General features: G+C 40.0%; 1 protein-coding gene across 2 annotated transcripts; it reads right to left on the bottom strand.

Annotated features, from left to right (window-relative positions):
• Positions 1-598: 598 nt before the first annotated feature.
• Positions 599-22,170, bottom strand: MRPS31 (mitochondrial ribosomal protein S31). 2 transcript variants are annotated; one of them, XM_030036480.2, is made up of 7 exons: positions 21,997-22,170; positions 19,725-20,015; positions 18,872-19,030; positions 13,832-13,978; positions 10,645-10,718; positions 6,175-6,318; positions 599-948 (listed from the first exon to the last, which is right to left on the bottom strand). In XM_030036480.2, exons 1-7 carry the CDS (start codon positions 22,128-22,130, stop codon positions 737-739), a joined length of 1,161 nt encoding a protein of 386 aa, XP_029892340.1. In that variant the 5' UTR covers positions 22,131-22,170; the 3' UTR covers positions 599-736. The 2 variants fall into 2 exon arrangements, with proteins under 2 accessions (XP_029892340.1, XP_029892341.1); XM_030036481.2 differs by having other exon boundaries at positions 19,725-20,012.
• Positions 22,171-22,411: the final 241 nt, after the last annotated feature.

The following is a 22,411-nucleotide window of genomic DNA, read 5'->3' as shown; positions in this document are numbered from 1 at the left end:
AAAAACAAATACAGATGGGAAGTTGGTCAAAAGCTTCAGGATGGACGTATGGATGGTAGGAGAGACTTCCCATATTATTTTATACAACTGACCAGTATTATGCTGTGCATACATCTCAGGAATACAATGGCCTTTCATTGAGCAGATGAACTAACAAGCATTCAATTCAAATGACTTGGTCACTACCAAAAATTTTTAAATCAACCACTAAAGATAATTAGTGAAAGGAAGATAGAAAGGATTAATACCATGCAAATACCAGTGTATTTAATGAAATAGCAAAATGAACTGTTGCTATCTCAGTAACAGCTTTTCAAAATTAGAGCTGTATCAGGAATTTTTAAAAATGAAAGCATTGCAAGTTTTCCAGAACAGGAAAGACAATCAAACCTGTCAAGATACACACCAAGTGTGACGGGTCTAGGAAGTGGAATTAGACCTAATATTTTGTATGGTCAAAAGATTAGTTTCAAATTTAAAAGACAACAATTTTGATAAACTAAATTTTAAATGCATATTCTACAAAAGCTGTACTTTGCAGTTCCTTCTTTTGTTGTCAAAAAATATCTTACATATACATGGACATACACACCTGAGGTACAGCCTTTCAGTTTATTATTTAAAATACAACTTTCAGGTCACATGATTACTATGCACTGACAGTATTTCCATTATAAGAAATCATCAATTTTGACTTAACGATTCTTCATTTCAAGGTTAAGCACTTTCCCAAGTCTCAAATCTCTTGAAGAAATTCCTTCTTTTCCTCAAAATACTTCTGAAACCACTCAATATGTTCAATCTTCTGTTTAACACTGAGGTATGGGTTTTTCGAAAGCCCGCAGATGACTAGTTCCATGAAGTGGCGAATAGGTCCTTGCTTGGGAAAGTCTTCGAGGTGTTTCTCCAGAAAGATATGTTCATGAAATTCAGCATCATCCTCCATCCCTAACAGATAGGACAAAAAAATGACAAAGTTATCATAGCATAACAGCAAATGTAACAAAGTAAAAAGATATAGTTTGCAAATAATCTTAAATTAGTAAAATTAATGGTTCTGCGCCTTTTAATTCTTTTGCACAGTTAAGCCAACCACACAGAAGTGAAAGAAACTGCAGACATTAATTTCTCCCTCCACACAAAAAATGTCAGCATATATCATCATACCATATTACTTCCATTTTGTGCTCTCATTTATAAGAATATCTAATATTCAAATCAACTTTCTGGCTGGTAATCTCACTGAAAGCTGATGCCAGGCTGGGAGTGGTGGGAATAATTTAAAAAAAAAAAAATCAATCTTCTTGCTAAAAAACTGTTTGTTCAACACATGAAAATTTTGATTCATCATGGGTACCACCTTTTAGACTGGGGACACTTTCTTAATAAATTCTGTAAGAAAACACTGATTGCCTAAATTCTGCAGAGGATTAAAGAATACCAGCTAGTCTTGAACAAATTATGCACCCTCATAAAGTACCTAATACTGAACAGCTAACACACACTTGCATGTTCATTCCAAGTCATGGTTTTAACACCCTATTGCTATCAAACGGACACAGATTTCTAACACTTTCTGGATCTGTGAGTGTATGCCAATGTAAAAATTTTGTGTATCTCACCAGCTGCTACTTCTAAGTCATAACCAGTGCAAAAGATGGTGCATTCAGAAGCATCCAGAGGAACACAGGACAAGGGATTATTGTAGATCTCTAATCAAGCACAGCTCAGATCCGATGGTAAATTTTTGTTCTCTGTCCTGTGGATTTCCTTTGCTGTTGTTCATACTATGATGCTAGCATACACAAGGCAAAGACTTAGAACACAAATTCCTACATAACAGAAAAAAGGCTGCTTTCACGGTTCCCAATTCTGAGATTAAAAACTGGGATTTGCAACTGAAAGATTTTTCTTCAGTTAGGGATACATGAAAATTTTTATTTGATCCCAATTTGCTATAGATTTGTAAATGGCATTTGCACCTTTAAGTAAAAATCTGTTATTAGAAAAAAATATTGCATATGAACATTTCCAGATGACAAAAATGGGAAGTTTACACCATAGACGTTACGTGTACATGTTTTTCTATATTACCTAGGATATGATATATTATTTGACAACATTAAATCAGGAGTATTAAAATTGAGGTAATTAAGTCATGTCAGTCCTAGGCTTCCTCCTGTGTTCTACAGTTTCAGAAGAAATGATTCACATCTCTGGGATGGAGAAGTCTCTCAGCTTGTATTTGTTAAGTTTGCATTCTTTCTTTCCTGTTTTAAACTTTAGGTACTGCAATATCTGAAGGAGCTGGGAAATACCTCTGTTTTCCCACAGATTTTTCCCAGAAATATGCGAGTGTATCAATACCAGCTACATGCCGCATTTATCTCCCTTGTCCTTGAAAAGGAAAGCATGTTTCCTTCTTCAGAAGCTCTCTTCTTTTTCCTTTATGTTAAAAGGGGAAAAAAAAAAAAAAAAAAAAGAGGTATGTCAGCTTCAAAAGGTGTATTTCTGCTGTGCTTGGAAATCTATGTCCACTTACAGAAGCACAGAGATGACCCTTTTACCATGCCACCCACACTGACTTTCCCCCACCAAGGGAAGGTGGAATCTCACTGCACCTGGATGCTGCTGGTTGCTTTCACAAGCTAACATTCTTTCCAGAGTTCCATGCTTTCGCTGGTCACAAAAATCCAAGAGAACTAAACCAACAAACCCATTACTGAAAGAGTCTGAGTAACACTGACAGTAAAAATTGGCCTTCTGGATGCTCTTCTTTTGGGGACAGACCCAGGGTATCGGGAGAGATTATGTCTAATTAATAGTTTCACCAATTTTCATCTCTTACCCAAAAGAAATTAAACCATTTATAGTCTCACAAAAATGCAGGTCAGAAGGAAATATTACATCATGTACTTTGATATCCCATTTGTCAAAGACATGATACATGGTTTGGGGATGAAGTGGCAAGTCCAAACATTTCGGTTAGACCACATATTTCAGTCCTCAAAAAAGTAAGGTGTGCATCACAAAAAGAGACCACAATTGCCCAAAGCATCAGAGGCTGAGACCTCTGGTGGGAACTGATTAGATGAGATATGTTTGCATGACTCCCTCCACCCCCAGCAAGCCATAACTCCTGCTGCATGGGAAGAACAAGCCTGTCCCTCAGCCTCTCTTGCACAGTCCTCAGAAACCTAATTTGGAAGAACATGCACTGAGGGAGTCTAAAGCAGGGGATTTTCTTTAACAACCTCAAAGCAAGAAGTCACCCACTCTCAATATCCTATTTCCAATTCCCTACGTACTACAAAACAGAAAGTCTGGGGAGTCTTCAGCTAAAACACTAACCCTTCCAAGACAGGACCAACCTTGCCTTAAAGATGACATCTCAAATGCAGATGTCCATCCTTATAGGGAGTGTTGCTGACATGCTATGAAGATGACCAAGTATCCTGATCTAGTGAAAGATGTCCCTGCCCATGGCAGGGGCTTTGGACTAGATGATCTTTAAAGGTCCCTTCCAACACAAACAATTCTATGATTCTAGGATTTTTAGAATGAGATAAATCATGCTCTGACAGTAGATCACTAGAATAGACCCAGAATTAGTAAAGCATGCCCCCCTAAAATGCTTGTGTAACATCTGCCACCTCTCTTGGCAAACTGATCCAATGCTTCTCTGCTGGAACAGCATCTCAGCAAACCAGCCAGAACAGGACTTGGTGAACTTTTGCCTACAGAAGCCATCAGGGGCAACTGAGGCATTAATTTCCCAAGACTTCCATTAAGCCTAACACTTCTGCTGTAACAATCTCTGGCCCACCAGAAGCATTTGCTCCTCAGAATGAGGTGCTAAAGCAAAGTAGCACCAATAATCTGCACTGTCCTTTTTAACGAATGTACTCAGGATCTGAGTCATCAAGGCACAAATGCACAGAAATAATTTTAAAAAGGGGCAGAAATCAACATTTTTCCCAACTTTTTGCCATAACAAGTCACAGAGCAGAACTAAAGCTACTAGAAGCAGAAGAGGCAAGCAGAAAGGAGGAGGAGTGAGAACAATGTTACGCAAGCTATACTAATGGTTTGCTAATCTGGTAAAAATTAATCAGAGGTCAGAGAGATGGAGAGAAAAAAAGGTAGTTTTCTGCCTAACAGTGACTTCAACCACACCAGATAAGGGAAAGGACATGCAGGCAGGAGCAGACAACAGGGCAGCAGCAGGGCGGGGAAAGACTGCTACTGGTCACTGCAGCAAGCCAGTACGCCTAGCCACATCTTCAGGTGTTCGCACCAAGGCCAGAGAAGTTTTTAAAATCATGACCTTGCCCTGATGCCTCAAAGCACAGCACAGTGCCTTGGTAAAGCACCCTAACGAGAACACCAGAGATGCTCTGGAGCCAAGAAAAACAGTTATAAGCTGTCGTCTTTCTTTTTTACATTTCATTTAAAGATTTAAAGGCTTTCATAATGCTAAAAGTTGAGTATATGTGCTTCCTTGATAGAAAATTTAATTACACTTATGTTTTTAAAGCCACGTGCTTGTGGCATAAAAGAAAAATCACACATTTCTTGATACAGAACAAGCTGAGGTAATGTCCTCCTATTGAGGGAGATGACTGTTACAAAACTGCAAAATTAACAGCAGGAAGGGGCATCTTTCTTTTGCAGAGCCACTGAAATTACAGTATGTTGATATAATTGGAGTGAGGTTCTCAAGCTTTTAACTGTGCTTTGACATACCTGATCTGATTAACAGCCTGTGGCTGGCAGTTTGATAGGATGGAATTTACTGACTTGATTATTTCAACCTGAGAGGTGATAGATTTTGCAACGCTCCACTGGAATTTTCCACATGACTAGTCTTTGTGGACAAATCAATAAAGATTCTTGTTCAAGTATATGTAAAGACTCTTTGTCCGTTCACCACCCCATCCCAGACAGCACGGTTCCGGCCACGTTGCTGCAACAGAAAAACCATTGGCCGCTAAAGACGCCTGGTCCACTTACGGCCCCAGACAGCAGGGTTCCAGCCACATTACAACAACAGAAAAACCATTGGCCACAGTGGTTTTAAGCTTGCAAAAACATGACTAGAGTATACTCGGATTTCTACATGATGGAACAGATCAATTCTGGGAGCAGTGATTAAATTCTGTGAAGAAACTGCCAAAATAGGATGAGAATAAACATTAAGAAACAATGAACCACATTATGCAATTTGCAACACAGTATAGGACAGATTTTCAAAGACTACCAGCTTCAGATACTAACCTGTTTTGCTTTCAGTGACTGAATCATTCTAAAGTAGTTCTGTTTGATGTCTTTAAAGTTTTTCAAAAAAAACCAAACCAAAAACAACAAAAAAAACCCAACAACAACAACAAAAAAACCAACCCACAGCCAACCTCTCCCTGAAGTTATGAAGTCCCCTTTCCTAAAGCATACACTTGCTTTGTGTAGTTGTTCTTCCCTTCCTTAACATTCACGCTCTCTCTGCTGGCTTAACTTCACACAGAGGTTTTCTTTTTTTTTTTTTTTTTTTTAAATGGTAATAAAAGTAAATACCATGCACAAAGATGTCTAGTTAAGATAGATGCCCAGAGTGAGTGAATATTGTGACTGTTTATTCTTTTGAAACAGATAGAACAAAGGGAGCAAACAACTGTTTAACACTCGGCCCGTGCAGATATGGAACTGGCAGATAGCTGACTGGATCTGGCTAGCCACTTCGTCTGAGAGCCACAGCAAAGAACAGAATCAGTGTTATAACACACACACAGCAGTTTTAAGATTCCCCATCCTCTGCTAGAAGCTTCTTTAAAGAAGTTGCATAGTAGAAGGCATTATGTAATAGACTTGAATGGCCTTTTGGTGTTGAAAGCATCAGGGCTGAGAGAGAGAGGGAGGGAAGGAGGGAGTTCTCCCCTTTTTGGCAGCAGCCAGTCCTCAGATCAGCCAAACCACCTGCAGGACTTCAGGTGAAGAGTGCCAGAATGAGTTCATCTGAAGCATCTCTGATTTGGGACAGTTGGAAAGTTGTATTTGTTTACTATCAAATGCATGACTCATAGCTGAAACACTGTGTTAAAACAGTCAAAGGTCATAAAATGCTCTAATTCTCAAAAAAGATAAATATAGACAGATAATAAATGTTAACAGTGCACGTACCAGCTTCATTGTCAATTGGGAACTCCCACAGTATTCCTTCTTTTGTCCACTGGATCATCTCCTCAAAACCGTTTCGGGGAGGTTGTGCAGTTATTGCTGCGATCTCCTTCGCAAATTCCAGATCCCAAATTGTTGGTGAAGATACTAAAAAAGAAATTTTTTAAAGATCTGTCAGCATGCCAAAGACTTCTCACTAGCTAAACCAAAGTCCTTTAACATTAACCTTTACAGAGACTAATACTTTCAGCTGTGCAAATTTTTCTACCTTAAATGCCAGCATCACCTTTCTTAAATGAGAAATCTCTGTCAAAATGGAAGTCCATTAAATTCTCAAATGTCTGGTGAAAACATATTCTGAACTCCTAGGGGACAATTTATTTTTAAGCCTTTCACACAGAGCAGGTATTTCATTTTTCCACAATATTTTTTTCCTTTTTGTCTTTCACAAATTGTACATATGACAAACTCGAACTTCACTGATGCACTCTGCTAAAGGAATCTTGCCTACTACAGGAGTTTTCAGGTACTTCACAACTATACTCTCCTTCAGGGAGACAACTCAATCTACAAATGATGGCAGTTCCTTCCTCAACACTCATAAGTGTCCCAGTTTTTGTCTCTTGGGCTTGAAAAATCCTGATTTCCTATTCTTCTCCCAAAGTCAAACAGTGCCTTTAGGGATGCATCTTCCCTAATGCATGTAATTATTACTTTTATTTTTTTAATCAAAGTCTACTCACATGGCAGCAGAGTTACTCTTAAGGAGTTCCTGCCCCTCCACCCAGGAGAACTGGTCATGAGCCCAGACTGAACCGCATCGCTGAAGTGAAGGGAACAAGCTGTTACCACTGACAGGGAGGAACCGCTGGGAGTGCCTTGGGCTGCTGTCTCATGAGCTGGCCCGAGTCGTGCTCCCCTTTGTTTTCTTGTCTCCCTCTGTTATCAATTCACCCCAAGCTCCTTGGAACAGAGATCTTGATGGGAATTCAAACGATCCATTTGAAGTGGATTCTGGCCAATCAGCTATTATTTTACTACTCATAAGTGTAAGTATTTAAAACTAAGATGTAATTTCATCTTTGGCTCAGTGGCTTAAAATTCAACTGGATTTAAAAAAAAAAAATCTCCCCCCTCCCTTAAGAAAAAACAAGATGAGAGGGAAAACAGTATTTTTATGTACTGAAAAGTGTTTTCATTTTTTGTGTTAAATCAGAAAATACTTTTTCAAATTATTTCTTACTTAGCAGGGAAATTTCCAGAACTATTATTCCCTAGCTGCCTATTTGATTTGAGGGCTGGAGGCAGGAATAAAATACAGATAAAAGACAACATGAGAAACCATACTACAATTAAAATACTGTCCACCTCTTAAAGAATACCTTCTAATAATGCGCTACTAATAAATCTTCTAATAGAAGAGAGCAGAAACTCATTATTTCAAGCTTGCAGTAAAGGTGACAAACATTGTATTTTCACCTCTGTGAAACAGAAAATAATACTGGTATTTTATGTTAACAGCTACTGATACTTTATATTAACAGTTATGAATAATTTTTTCAGGATGCCAATTTACAGTTAACATTCAGGTTTTCAAAATAAATATTCAATACATAACAAAGAACTTGCTTTTCTGTCCTGTATAAACAATATTTTAACTCATAATCTCCACTAATATGAGCCAAGAAAGTGAAAGCAAATGAATCAAGGTATCAAGTATCACCACACTGGTATTTCCCGAGATTAACACAAAAAAAATTTTTGTCATCAGGCTTAGCGAGTAAGCCAAGTAATAAGCTTCCCGGCTTAGAATATATTGTAGATTTCCTCAAGGCTACCTGGAATCAAACAAGGAAACACCACATAAAAAGCTGAAAGAAGCTTACTTCTTAGTATCTACTTACAAATCCAATAAAATCCACTTGCTCTCTTACGCAGTTTGTGCACATTCCAATTTTGTGTTAAAAAAAAAAGCGTATCTCAACTTTTTATCTCAGGTGACTACCATGTGCCATTGCGTCTGTACTGTGTGCATGCAAAAAAGAAAGGTTAAATTCTCACCATTTTACATGAGTAAATTTGATTCAGTTCAAATGCCAGTTACCTGATCATATTGTCAAGATAACTAAAAACAAACGCTGCATCATTCATTATGTTTTTATATGTAAAATGGAGCAATTTTAAGGAAATTAGCAGTCTTGAAAAACAGCAAATTGAATTCCATTCTAATAAGCAACTTTCATAGTCCACCACAGAGGTGGCTGCATTCAGAAAGCTCACAGCTGCTTGCAAATATGCAAATACTACTGACATTTCACTAAAGACATTAAGTAAACAAATTAATTTCTCCCTGCAGTTTCAAGTGTTAAAAAAGGAGAAAACTACTCAGCTAGAATCTGGCAAAAACTAACAGTCCTACTCTCGAAACGGAAACAAATATGTATCATTTTCTAAGATATCAGAGAGGAATACTATTTCTTCTGCAGCTGCTGGCTTTATATATAGTTCTAAGTCACCACACTGGAATAAAATCTTTTTTCCAAAGGGCCTCAGAATAGCTTAGGGAAATCGGCGTATTAAAGATCAGTGCTAACAAGGCACAGTTTCATTGTTCAGAAAGAAAAGGGAGGGAGGGAGTTCTTTACACGACTTGTCCATATTCACACTCTTAGCCAAAACTCAGCCTGCAGTAAAGCTAAGTCTTCATGCGTGAAAGCTATCCCCCTCTTATGTGGCATTACGACTGTTCCTGCAGAGCTGTGCCATTCAGTGAATATGAAGGTGGGTCATACCTATTTTGCCATTGGTTTTTATCTTACATGAGTCTTGGCATGTATATTTGGTGAATAAGGAACTGGCTGGATGGTCACATCCAGAGAGTACCGTTCAACAGCTCAGTGTCTGGATGGAGATCAGTGATGAGTGGTGTCCCTCAGGGGTCCGTACTGGGACCAGTACTGTTTAGTATCTTCATCAATGACACAGACAGTGGGATCAAGTGCACCACCCTCAACAAATTTGCAGATGACACCAAGCTGAATGGTGCGGTTGACACGCCTGAGGGACAGGATGCCATTCAGAGGGACCCAGACAAGCTCAAGAAGTGGGTCCATGAGGTTCAACAAGGCCAAGTGCAGGGTCCTGTCGCTGGGTCGGGGCAACCCCCAGCATCAATACAGGCTGGGGGATGACGGGATTGAGAGCAGCCCTGCCAAGAAGGACTTGGGGGTACCGGGGGATGAAAAGCTGGGCGCGAGCCGGCAATGTGCACTCACAGCCCAGAAAGCCGACCGTGTCCTGGGCTGCATCTTATAGCAGCGTGGGCAGCAGGTCGAGGGAGGGGATTCTGCCCCTCTGCTCCCATCGGGTGAGAGCCCACCTGCGGTCCTGCGTCCAGCTCTGGGTCCCCAGTACAAGAAAGACATGTACCTGTTGGAGCGGGTCCAGAGGAGGGACACAAAAACAATCAGAGGGCTGGAACACCTCTCCTGTGAGGAAAGGCTGAGAGAATTGGGGTTGTTCAGCCTGGAGAAGAGAAGGCTCCAGGGAGACCTTACTGCAGCCTTTCAGTACTTAAAGGGGGCTTATAAGAAAGATGAGGACAGACTTTTTAGTAGGGCCTGTTGCAACAGGACAAAGGGTAACGGTTTTAAACTGAAAGAGGGTAGATTTAGATTAGATATTAAGAAGAAATTCTTCACAGTGAGGACGGTGAGGCACTGGCACAGGCTGCCCAGAGAGGCTGTGGATGCCCCATCCCTGGAAGCGTTCCAGCCCAGGTTGGATGGGGCTCTGAGCAACCTGGTCTAGTGGAAGGTGTCCCTGCCCATGGCAGGGGGGTTGGAACTAGATGATCTTTAAAGGTCCCTTCCAACCCCAACCATTCTGTGATTCTAAACATATATGAAGAGCTTTACAGTGGGTAAAGCAAGGCATTGTTTGTCAGCCACTTACAGGATCTTTCAAGCTACATATACAACACCAAACAAGAGAAGGCCACAAAGCAATCAAATGTGTGGTCTTGGTTTTTTCCTACCCTGCTTATGCTTAGCCACCTGCAGAGCATGCTGGTTTCCCTGGGATCACAGCCTTGTGTTCCTTTGCCATAAAATGAATGCAGCAAGTTTGCAGCTTGACCACATAAGCTACTGGAGCCCACATACCCGTTCCCCAGGCTGGTCTTACACTCACAGAAGAAAGACTGGCCTTAGTGACAAAAAGCCAGTTTTACCCTTCAAGTTCGGTAACAGAATGTCCTGATTAGTACAGAAAACATTAATCTCTTACACTGCATTGAAGTTTTGCTTACTAAAAATCAGACTTACATTAAAGTATTTTTTTTTTTTTTTTTTTTAGGTCTGAAAGCAGGAAGTTAACAGGTCATAAGTCTCCTTCAGAACAGTGAATCTCTTGATATTCTAAAAATTCAGAACTTGGCTTCACTGGGTTTTTCATTATTGAATTTCCACCAACCTGTTTTCAGTGCATTTTCTGTTTCTGGAGAAGCCTTAGTGAATATATTAAGCCTCCCTCCTACTTTGAGACTTCTATAAACAAAAAAGAAAAATGATATTTAGCATTTCACAACACTTCACAACCTTGCCAGATAACAAATTTAAAAGCACAAAATATTCTCATGAACTAACAGATCTCTGGAGAGAGGAAAAAAAAAAAAAAAAAAAAAAAAAAAAAGAGATAGTGACTCTTACTAAATCCTCAGGCTTTTAACCAGAGAAAGCGTTTATGACTTTTTTTATTCATCTGTAACAGCTTCCCAAAACATTTCTGTGTGAGAGAATGAGCATAAATCAAACATTATATTTGCAGTCATTTTTTACTGAAATATTTAGGAATCCGAACAAAGCTAAACAGTATCAAACCACAGTACTCAAGCAATTTTACAAAGTTGCAACTAAAAAGCGAATCTGGTGATCTGGGTTTTTTCCCCTGTAAAAAATATTGCACAATTCAGGAAGAGAAAAGGCAACAACTAAATCAAACAATTCCTGCTTTATGACATAAATAGCCTTTTTGGAAGATTACACAGCCACCTTTTCTGCCATATGGCAAACACTCAAAAGTATATCTGTATAATATATCTTAAATAGCATCACCCTGATGCTCTCTCTTCTGAATATAAAAATATTTCACTCTGACCATCTATTTTTAATCATATTTATCTTTAGCATAAGCCTATACTAAAAAAAATTTTAAAAATCCAAGGGTCCAACAAGTACTTAAAATAAATTTTCTTAAAAATGGAAACAAAGAAAAGCCAATGCCCTTACTGTAGAACACACTGAACTTTAGAACAAATGATTCTCTTAATCATACAATCTTCCAGGTTTCCACTGAAATTCTAATAGTTCCTACTTTATGTTACTCCATATTCACTGTTACCCTGGCAATACTTGCCCTTCCTGACCTTAAAATTTCACCTCTCTGCATTTACTGCAGATTTCTGATGGCCACAACTACTTCTGCAAACCTGCTCTTGTCATATTATATTTTACTGATGTAACTACCCTGCATCTATTTCAGCACAGAGCAATCTAATTACAAAGCCTTAAAAGAATGTTGATTTAGGATTATATTTTCCTATCTGAGTGCAACTCCCAATAATATTGGCCAAAGATACAAGCATGACTTGGAAGAACTTTTATTTTAAAATGACTAGTTCAAATTACTATAAGGCAACATCACTCATTTCATAGAAATCTACTAACTCAATTTAAACTTAGATATTCTTCCTAACCCATTCTTTTCATATTATCAGTAGATAAGTACACCTGTTAGGTTTTCAGGGATGCAGGAGAAAACTTAGGACTGAAACTGGAGACAATTTGCTAATTACAGGGATTTTAAAAACTATTTTAAGGTACTATTCCTGAAGTTATATACCAAGTACAGTTTCATCACACAAAGAGGGCAAGACCGCTTCTCAGATATCATAAATTTAATAAATGTTCTCAAACATAAGTGAAATTCACTTTACTTTGCAGTATGTTAATAAATGAAAAGTTTAGCAAAGATATAAAATAATATACACTGTATGAGAAGGTAATAGCTCAGGTTTTCAGTTTATATTTCTAGATCATATTATTTCTATTCTTTCAAACTTCAAAAAACTTTTAATCCAACACCTTAAAAAAAGTATGTCTCATGGTCAGTTAAGAATCATACTGTAATAACAAAATTACTTTCATGTGACTACCAACTCTGATATTTATCCCCAGATTAAAAACATCGATATTCAGCAGCTGATAATGAAGTCAGTTCCCTTGCTCCTCAAACCGGCAGCTTATAGCTGAATGAAAACCCCAGGACTGAAGCATCTAAGTCGGGAGGGCTTGGTCAAGAACGTTGTTCCAATTCTCCCCTTCAACTTCCATTACAAGAAGCCGCTCTTGCACTTTCTACAAGCTTTGCATCAGGAAAGAAAACACTGCCTGCTGGCCTTAAAACATTGAAGATGCCCAAGAGATACTTCCCTAACACACCATAACAGTTTGGTAGTTCAAGAACAAGGAAGTTACTCAGAAACGTTTCAGCAAGCAGGTTAAGTTCTTCTAATGACTGGCTATAAGCCACTTCTCTGAGGTTTTTGAGCCATGTAGATCATGCAATACATATATGTGTGTCCCAATTTGTTCCTTATGGGAAGACACAATTCTCTGTCTACGACATGCTGAAATAGATGTCTCGGCCAATAAGGGCAGAATATTGTACATCTACTCACCCATAAATTTATGCCTTTTTTTTTTCCTTAGTTATCCAAATTCTGCCTTCAGCATTATCTATCTAAACACAAATGACTCCCTCAACTTCCAGCCCCTAACCCCAAGAAAAAGGGATTAATTTGCAGAATAAATTAATGAATAGAGAAGTTAATCTTACTAAAACCAGAACTACTAGAGAAAGAATATACTGAGAAGGAATGCAATGATGAGCTGCCATGGGAAAATCGAAAGACTGCAGGCAAGCAAGCATAGCTTACAGGAGTAAAACAAAAATTTAAGAGCACTCCTTAACTCATTAAGAAATAGACTGGCCACATAAACCAGCAGCAGGATAAATTTAAGGAGTACCCTGAAATCATCATGTAAATTATAAAGTTCATTTCGTAAACAATTATAATGTCATAGATGATAGAGAAATCAATTACAGAATGACTTACCAGTTGCAACAAGGTGGTAAAAATAAAAAAACAACTTTAAAATCTCTTTAAGACCCCAACAGAATGGATGAAACTTTTCTAAACATAGAACATTTATCAAAGTTTTCCATTAGATGAAAGTAAGCCTTCAAAGCCTCCATTTCCCAAAAAGTTAAGAAAGTGATATAAAATTATATTATGCATAAACGAAAATAATTTAAACTAGTTAAACAAAATTACATTTCAGCACCAACTATTTTTAATTACCTAAAATTTAATATTAAAAAACTGCATGTTATTTGATTAGCTGGTTAACATTAACTAGTGTGTTCTCACAGAAGTTTATTTCCATGCTACCTGTACTTTTCTTGAAAAATACTTAAGTAATTTCTTTAAGCTCTGAAGTATCACGGTAACGCGAATATGTACAACTAAATCTAAAATATTATCCATTAGTAATTAATTGCACACTTCTTCTACTGGAAGGAAACACAACAAAAATACCTTCTGGAGTCAAAAGACCGAGGTGACAATCTTCCAGGCTTGAGTTTTTGACCATCCTCATCCAAATCCAAGAAAATGCGATTGGATATCCTCACACCTCTCTGAGCTGGGGACTGCCTTTTAACTGCCATTTCTGAAATGACGTTGCTGAAATTAAAAACGTGAATGTAAAAACTCAACAAATCAACAAAGCAAGGAAGTTTGTCATATGTATCAACCAGAAACTCTACTCTCAATTGGTTTCGTAAGCCTCCATGAGACAGAATTATACATTCCTCACAGAATACACCCATTTTTAAGTCATCAAACATTCAACTCTTACTTTTTAAACCACCTCAGTTGTTACATTCTATATAGATTAAAAGTGCTATTTTAGCCTACTAAACCTACAGCGAATGCTTTCTTTGAAATTATTTAGTTTCTAACTAAAAGAAAAACTTCATGTATCTGCACACCAATATTCACAGTGTGTGCTAGGCATGTTTTCCTTGAGTAAAAAAGGAACTTCTCTGGATACAAGGAATACGCTGAAAAAGGGACGTAAAAATCACCACGTTTTTGGACAGGAACCAACACTGCCCAGGGACAGAGCTGTGCTGCTGCAGACCAAAAGGAAGCTTGCCTTCACACATGAGCTGACATGGGTCAATCATGCCACCCTAATAAGTAGGTCACCTTTCCTGATCCACCGCAATCTGTTGCATTGCATAATCATATTACAGCATTAACAGACCACATCTTCCTTTGTAATTCTGTAGTCAAAATCATACATGAAGAGCAAACCCTCTGATCTCTTCCAGCGCCATACGCAGCTCATTCTGAACGCAATGGGCAAAACATACCATCTTTCTGCCTCCACCGATTAGACCCCTTAACCGGTAAGTCTGCTGGTTGGTAAAGACCGAGTTGGTAATTATTCCTCACAGCTACCCTCTCCACCCGAACGCTTCCAGTAACACGCAGTCATCCAAAATTGCAGTGCTCAATTTTTAAGACATAAATATGGTCTCAAAAAAATAAAAATAGGCCAAGCCAAAAATACTGCATGTCCATTTTATGGAAATCTGAATGAAATTCAAACTATGTTTTTGGCAGTTTAAGTCAAAAGAGATTTTACTGACAAGAAAGAAATACTTCTGGAAAATAGTAAAAGCTAATTGCCACAGCAACACAGTAGGATTTCTCTTCGGTCTTAGATGTGGTTTCAAATAGCAGAACAAGAATACCATAGCTCTTCAAGCACCTACTCTGAAAGGCAGGCATCTGAAAACAAGTTTGGAATGTTTTTTCCTTTAAGATTAAAATGAAATTAATCTCAGATTAGTTGCATATCTCACACTAGAAATTACTCTATGAAGTGCCTACTGGCATTAGTGAGCTGGTGTTGGGCCAGAGGCTTGCCACGCTTCTGGGGGTCCAGAGGACGTAATTCCTAAGGTCAGCCACGCACAGCCCAGCCCAACTGTTTGACTCAGCTGCAACCTAAAAGGCTGGAGTGTTCTTGTGCTTCGAGGGGATCAGGCTTGCTCAGGGAAGCTCTCCTCACAGCTGACCTTGATTTATTTGTGGTTTTGCACAGTAGGTCTGGATAGACTATGCTACCAAGCTATCAGAACATGCAGTCAATGGTATTGTATTTCTCACTGGGAAGTCCTAACGTCACCCCATCATTGGTATATGAACATTTCTGGCAGCAGCATTCATCACTCCATCATTAAAAGTGCCCCTGTATTAACTAAAAATAAAACTAGATGAAAGATGTTTTTAATGCCTTTTGTAACAAAAACCATCAGATTACCAAGTCATACTCCAACCCCAGTGTACCTACAGTGGTTAGATACTACACAGTATTACCTCATGCCCCAACTTGAGGTTAAAAACCTAAGTTCCTAGATACTCCTGCCTTCCAGAGAAGGGAAGAGGTAGAGCTTTTGTAACAACCACAGATTCTCTCTCCTTCCTGATTACCAACCAATAATTATAATACTAAAAATGGAGCCCCAAGGAGCTTTGGATATATGTTAGCCTAAGCTCTGAATTACTTTTCTTCTTCGCCCAAAACAGGAGCTGGAATTTCAACTTGCAGTGCTGCAGATTTTATTTTGGTATAGTGCTGTTGTAATTTCCACTGAGTGAAACTTCCTCGCACGCTGAGAAAAATAAATTCCTGTATCATTAATATTTTCCCCTCCTAGCGAACACACTGTCCTCACGCTGTCTACAAAACAAGGCGATGAGACAACTGCATCCAACAGTGACCTCTGGAGGCCATGCCACAATCCTGGGAAAAAAAATTAGTACGAACCAAAAGATCTGGACAACGTACTATTTATTTCATACCCTCATAAATCTCAGTAGCAGTATGCCAGGTTTCTGCAGCTGAGCATTATACAGCTCTACTGCTTGTGCAGGTATCTCATTTTTAAATAGTTTTAAATAACAGAGGACCATATATTGGATTTTAAAATGTGTCAGTATATGGAACGCAAAACCTTTATGGAAAAAAATGAAAAGTTAAATTGCCCGTATTCTCTTGCTGTCAAATAAAAATCAACACAAAATAATCATGTATGAATAAAAGTAATTGCTTTCTAATATATTAAAAGCATTTTAGTGCCTTTTGCTGGACTTTCTAAAAATCAACAGTTTTAACACTGATCAGGAAGCTGAAAGTACCAAATTCATCTCATGGTCTAACTGTGAAAGGTTACTATTAACCAAGTTTTCAGTCATGAAAATCAGCAGGAGTTGCTGATCTTTCTAGAAAACTCATCCATTGATAGAGTTTCAAACTCTTACCTAACTATTAAGGAAGAAAACGGAACTTTCCAGCATATAATTAAAAAACATATATTCCCAGGTGGAAGCAAGCTAGTTCACAGAGCTGCCTCAGGGTGGAGAACTTGCCAACTCAAAGCAGAGCAAGCCAGCCATGACATTCCTCACCAACCAAAAAGGCCGGTTTCAGTTGAGGAAAATGCATTTTTCTACCCATAATGATTCATCCACAAGCATGTTATAAAATATTGTAATAGCACATCTTAACCCATCAATCAACTATATAGAGGCACTATAAAAGCTGAAGTCCCTGCAGCTATAGATTTCTGAAAAATTTAAACTCTCTTTCAAGAGAAAAAAGCCTTTTTGCTTAGACTACAACTTCCTTAGACACCTTTTTTCTTCCACAGCAGCTACAGCTGGGTAAGTGCTTCAGGGAAAGTGCAATGGGTGGTGAGGACAGTGAGCCCTCAATGCCAGTAGGCAGACCAACCACTTTTAGAGAAGAGTACATATGCCTTAAGGAATAGATGCAGGTGCATATGAGGTTAGCCACTGCACGCATTAGCTCAGTCAGTATCAGTACGGTCCTCCAACATCTTATCAGGTACTGAAGTAGGTTCTAATTACGTTTAAGCTGGCCACCCACAGCCGATTCCATTACCAAGATGTTTGTGTACTCTGCTCTTCTGAAAAACCCAGTGACAGAGATGGAACAACCTCACTGGTAATTAATAGTTTAATGAACATATGCTTTATATAAAATAGTCCTTATTTATTCTCCTTACATTTGGAAGTGTCCCTTAATTTTTTGGTAATACTGCACACAAAAAAACAAACAAACTAAAAAGCAGAACCACATCAATTTTACAGAAAACAGCCAGACCTCTAACATCTAAAGCTACTCATCTTGGCTACAAGAGCCTGTGGAGAGATAAGCTTCTGTCAAGTTCTTGAGATCCCTTATATTCAGGCTGAAAGGACATTATGAAAACAAAGCACACACACAGGCTTTGGAGATGCTTGCATGTACTACCTAAAGCCATACTTCCTCCTGAAATAGCACAGACTTCACACGTTTAGACGGAATTTCATTCTGCTCTCCAAAACAACCATTAGCACTCTTGGTAGAGAATCACGAATACAGGCTAAAAGGGAAACTTGCACAGTCTCTCCCTTTTCCCTTCACAACCTTTGAAGAACACGTGTTTTGTTTAACAAAAGTTATTCATCAAGCATTGCATATCCCAGTCTCTTCACAACTGCCTAACATAACTTATTTGCAAGCATCTGTCATGTTCTTCCTTAGTTTTCACTCACTTAAAAGGCAGACATCAGCCGCAAACATCATTAGCTGTTAGCTTGTTGGCTGCTCTGTTTGCAGTACATTGATAAACATACAAAGCAGATCCTTTACTGATCCCTAGAGCAATGTACAAATAACAATACATGGGTCAAACTCAAATCCTGGTTTGGGACAAATTCATTTTCACAGAATAAATTAAAACTAAGATAAGCAGCTTGCAGTTCACATGGCAAACAGCCATAAATAAAGGTTTCACATTCCTGTTTTGCTGAAAATCAAATTTTCTGTTTAGTTCAGCATTTCACCTGGATTTAATGCCGTATTTTCTGAGTAGTTATCTGAATACCAGCTAAAAAAAAAAAAGAAAAATCTGTCTTTAGCCATCATCCAAAAGAGCAGTATGCACAACTGTTTCAGTTTCCAAACAAATGTTTCTCATCTGTTTGAAAGCCACACTGGAAACGGAGCTAAGCCAAGAGATGAGTTTCTTGCATTGACTGGAAAGTTTTGAAAGGAAGGGTGGGGCTATAAATAGAGTTGCTTTAGTTCAGTTCTGCAGAGCTGTCATGAAAATTCACCAGTCCAGACAGAACGTCTGAAACTTCTACAAATCCATCCATTGTATGAGAATTTCGGAAGCTTGAGAAAAAAAAAAAAAAAACAAAAAAAACACAACCCACAAACCTGTTATTTTGCTAGCCTGTCCAAGCAAGTAATGATCCTGGGCAGGAAAACAATTCCATTTCTGCAAAACCATTTTAGAATGAGGATGGCAAAATTTAGGGTGTTTGGTATAACTAGACCAATGATGTTCCCAATATTCATTAATTCCAAGGATAGTCTGTCCAATGTAACTTTTAGAGCCATCTTTCCAATACAGAACCCAGTCACCTTCAAGATGACATTGCAAAATCAGGATTTCAAACATTATTGAGAATAACATTCAATAAACAGACCGTATGTTAATAGTTCCCCCTTTTTTCTGTTTATCTGTGGTTTCTTCGTGTCTTCTTAGTTGTGCAAGTAGTTCTGATTCTGTCTGTTTCTTGTTGAGTGGTAGGGAAGACGCAACTGCAGAAGCAGCCTCAACCAGTTCTGGATTTAAAGGCCTGCCTCTGTAAGAAACACAACAGATATGGAAACACAAAAAAATAAAAGCCTTAATATATTTAAATTGTCATTTCTGTACTGTTATTTTACGTCTTAACTCAAAAGTTAGTTACGTGTTATCCCAAATGGGGGTGGCCCAGGGGACAGCCAGGTTTGCCCTATGTTGCACTAATCATCAACTGCCAAATGACACTGACAAGCTCTTGTTCTCAAAGCTGGGAAAATGGCAGCCCTACACCACTGCACAGCCCATCGGACGTGAAGCTTGAAGACCACAGGCAGCATAGGCCTGCGGGGTTATAAGCATGATATAACACATTGTGGAGGGGAGCCACTTGCAAGACTTGACAGCCATGATGCCATTCTTAAAACATGTTTTTCCTTCTTCCTCAGTTTTATTTTATTTTATCTGAACAGTATTTCCCCCCTCCCATTAAAATAACTTTCCACAGGCAGATGCTAGTGCTACCTTTCAAAAGTCTCAGTGCAGAAAAAGGTAGCATACTGTAGAAAGCATACACCTTTTGTCCAGATTCTCCCCTGTGATTTACTGCAATCTACATCTGTACAGCACATTCCCTTACAAGATTCTTTTCCATACTTGGAAATGGCATTTGATGCTTTATTTTATCCTAGATAATGAAAAAAACAATTTTAAAAAAGGAGAAAACAGGCTGAGAAAAGTTTGTTATACTTTACCTCTGGATCTCTTCTGTAGTTCCCTGAAGCACAGTACCTTCACCGTCTGGGCCTTCCAGCTTGTTTGTGGCTTGCTTTTTGGTCTCACGTGTTTTCAACTGTTGGAGTTTCTTCCTGTAGCTCACTTCTACTTTCATATTACCAATAATGTCTAACAACTTCTGCTTTGGTGTTTCTGGTGTACCCTCCTGCCTCTTTGATGCCATTTCAGTGGTGCTGTCTTTGGAAGCAGTAGATTCATCTTTCTCAGTAGAAAGCACGCTGCTTGTGCTGAAGAGTTTCTGTGTTTTGCTAGATGACACACACAGTTTAAAAAAATAAATAAAAACCAGAAGTTACAAAGAGGGTACAAGGCTGAATTTTGTAAGCCTACAAAAAAACCCCGTCAGTTACAATTGTCCAGACCTAACTGAGTGCAAACTGAGTATGTTAAGTACATGTCAAACATGTACCTTTTGACTTTTGAGAAGGGCTAGGGCACTATTTAAAACTCTTGATTATTTATGGTTTCTTCATCACAAAAATCAAGTAAACAACTTTATTTCCTCTACAAATAAACTGTGTTTAATCTATGAACTTAAAACTTTTGAAGTATCTCTGCATTAGGTAGCAGACTAAGAGTTTGAATCTACTGCTACCAGATACTTAAAGTCATTAGTACTATAGAAAACTCACTGAAACTCTTAAAATGAGGCAACCAAGAGATCACTCCTAGCCACCTGAAAAAAGATTGTACACACTCATTTAGCTTCACATTGTTTCACACTTGTAGCACTACTACCGATCCCATTCCCCTATCCTATGCCCTGCAATATAGCAGCCGAGCATTTCTGCAGCCATATGGGAAAACGGATCCTGCTCCAAGATAACCCAGTAACAAATAAAAAAAGTTATTTTGGTTATTTTTCCCTCTGGAACAGCTCCTCTACCTAGTTTACCACATCACTGCAAAGAAGCTAAAACTGGCACGGTGCAGGCAAGGATATGAAGCCAGGGACAGCAGGGAGCAGCTCAGGATATTGCTACAACACAGAAACAACTGCATTCTCTGGAAAAACCACCACAAAACTCAAAGAGCTGTTATCTTTAACATTCTAAAGTGAAATGTTTGAAACTTTAAATTCACAACTACTTTTCTTGTTTAAAAATCACCTTCAAGTTACTAAAATAAAGAAAAAACCTTACAATTGAGTATTTATTTTGATTCAAAATAAAACACTTCAATAGATCTTAAAACACTTCTACAAATCTGAAGGAATTTTGACACACCTCCCCCCCCCCACCCCCCCTTTGGCTAAAAAAGAAAAATCTGCTAGCATCAGCAGGCACCACATTATCATTTCAGTCACTCTGCACTTAGTAAAATGTCATCATTAAATTGTCAGCATTAAGCCCTAAATTTCAATGTTGAGAAGCAACAGGAAAATTTAAGGAACGCTTCAGAACCACAATATTGAGAAGACGGTAGGAGTCCTGCTGTTTTACACTGAGCTGCTCTCCACAGATCTTCTTCAAAGACACGTTTTTCATTAATTCAGGCCGAATGCTCCTTAGAACTATTTATCCATTCAGAGATCTTTGCTTGCAGCGCCAGAAAAACACAGCAGGGCTGCAAGCCTTAAACATTTAAAGCTAGCAGTACGCTGCAGTTTGCATTACAATATTTCACCCACCGTCAGGTTTGTCTTCTGCTCGGAAGCCTAGCCTTACAAAGCACATAGAGCTACAAAAAAAACCCAAGCTGCTTTGCACAAGGGGCTATCAGAGCATCGGAGCTTGTTCAACAATCCCGAGGAGGTTCGAAATAAAAAAAAAAAAAAAAAAAACCACCATAAACGCACAACTGACTTTTCATGAAAAGCAGTCAAAATCTCTAATAAACCCCCCCGAACTTCCCAGCGCCACGTTCCGCACGGGCTCTGGGCAGGTCCCGCTGCTGGCAAAGCTTCGCCCCGGCCTCACCGGCCCGTCCTCCGTCCCGCTCCACAGCGGGACAGACGGACTCGGGCACCGGGCCGGCCCGGGCCGGGCGCCCCCGACTAACGCCAAGGCCGCCGGCGGCAACCCGCTCCGCGGGCACAGGCCGCGGCGGGCCGGCCCGGCCTGCGGCGAGCAGCAGCAGCGGCAGCGGCCTTCCCCGGGGCGCTGGGCAAACCCCGTCCCCTCAGAGGGCCGCGGGCCGCCCTCCGCTCACCGCCCGGCAAAGGCCCCGCCGCCGCCGGCCACCCTCTACCCCACGGGAAGGACCTCGGGGAGGGGGGGACGACGGTACCTGCGAGTCCTCCCCTCCAGCCGCGCTACCCCCGCCGCTGCCTCCCAGCCGCTCGCCGGCCCGGCGAGGAGCCCCCCGGCGAGGCGACGGCAGCCCCCGGCCGTGCCGCCCCAGCCACGGACGCGGCTCCACATCGTGCCCGCGGCGCGGCGGTCCGTGTCCCGGCGCGGTCCGTGTCCCGGCGCGGTCCGTGTCCCGGCGCGGTCCGTGTCCCGGCGCGGTCCGTGTCCCGGCGCGGTCCGTGTCCCGGCGCGGTCCGTGTCCCGGCGCGGTCCGTGTCCCGGCGCGGTCCGTTCCTTCCCCGGCGCTGCCGGCTAGGAACAGGAGCCGCGCACCAGCGTTCCGCCCGGTCCTCCCCCAAAAACCGCCCCCAAAAACGCCCCCGAAACCGCCCCGATTCCAGCCAAGCCGTTTC

This window comes from Aquila chrysaetos, chromosome 14, assembly GCF_900496995.4.
Source record: "Aquila chrysaetos chrysaetos chromosome 14, bAquChr1.4, whole genome shotgun sequence".
In the NCBI taxonomy this organism is placed as follows: Eukaryota; Metazoa; Chordata; class Aves; order Accipitriformes; family Accipitridae; genus Aquila; species Aquila chrysaetos.
The sequence above is the reverse complement of the archived record's forward strand: the minus strand, read 5'-3'. Positions and strand labels throughout refer to the sequence as shown.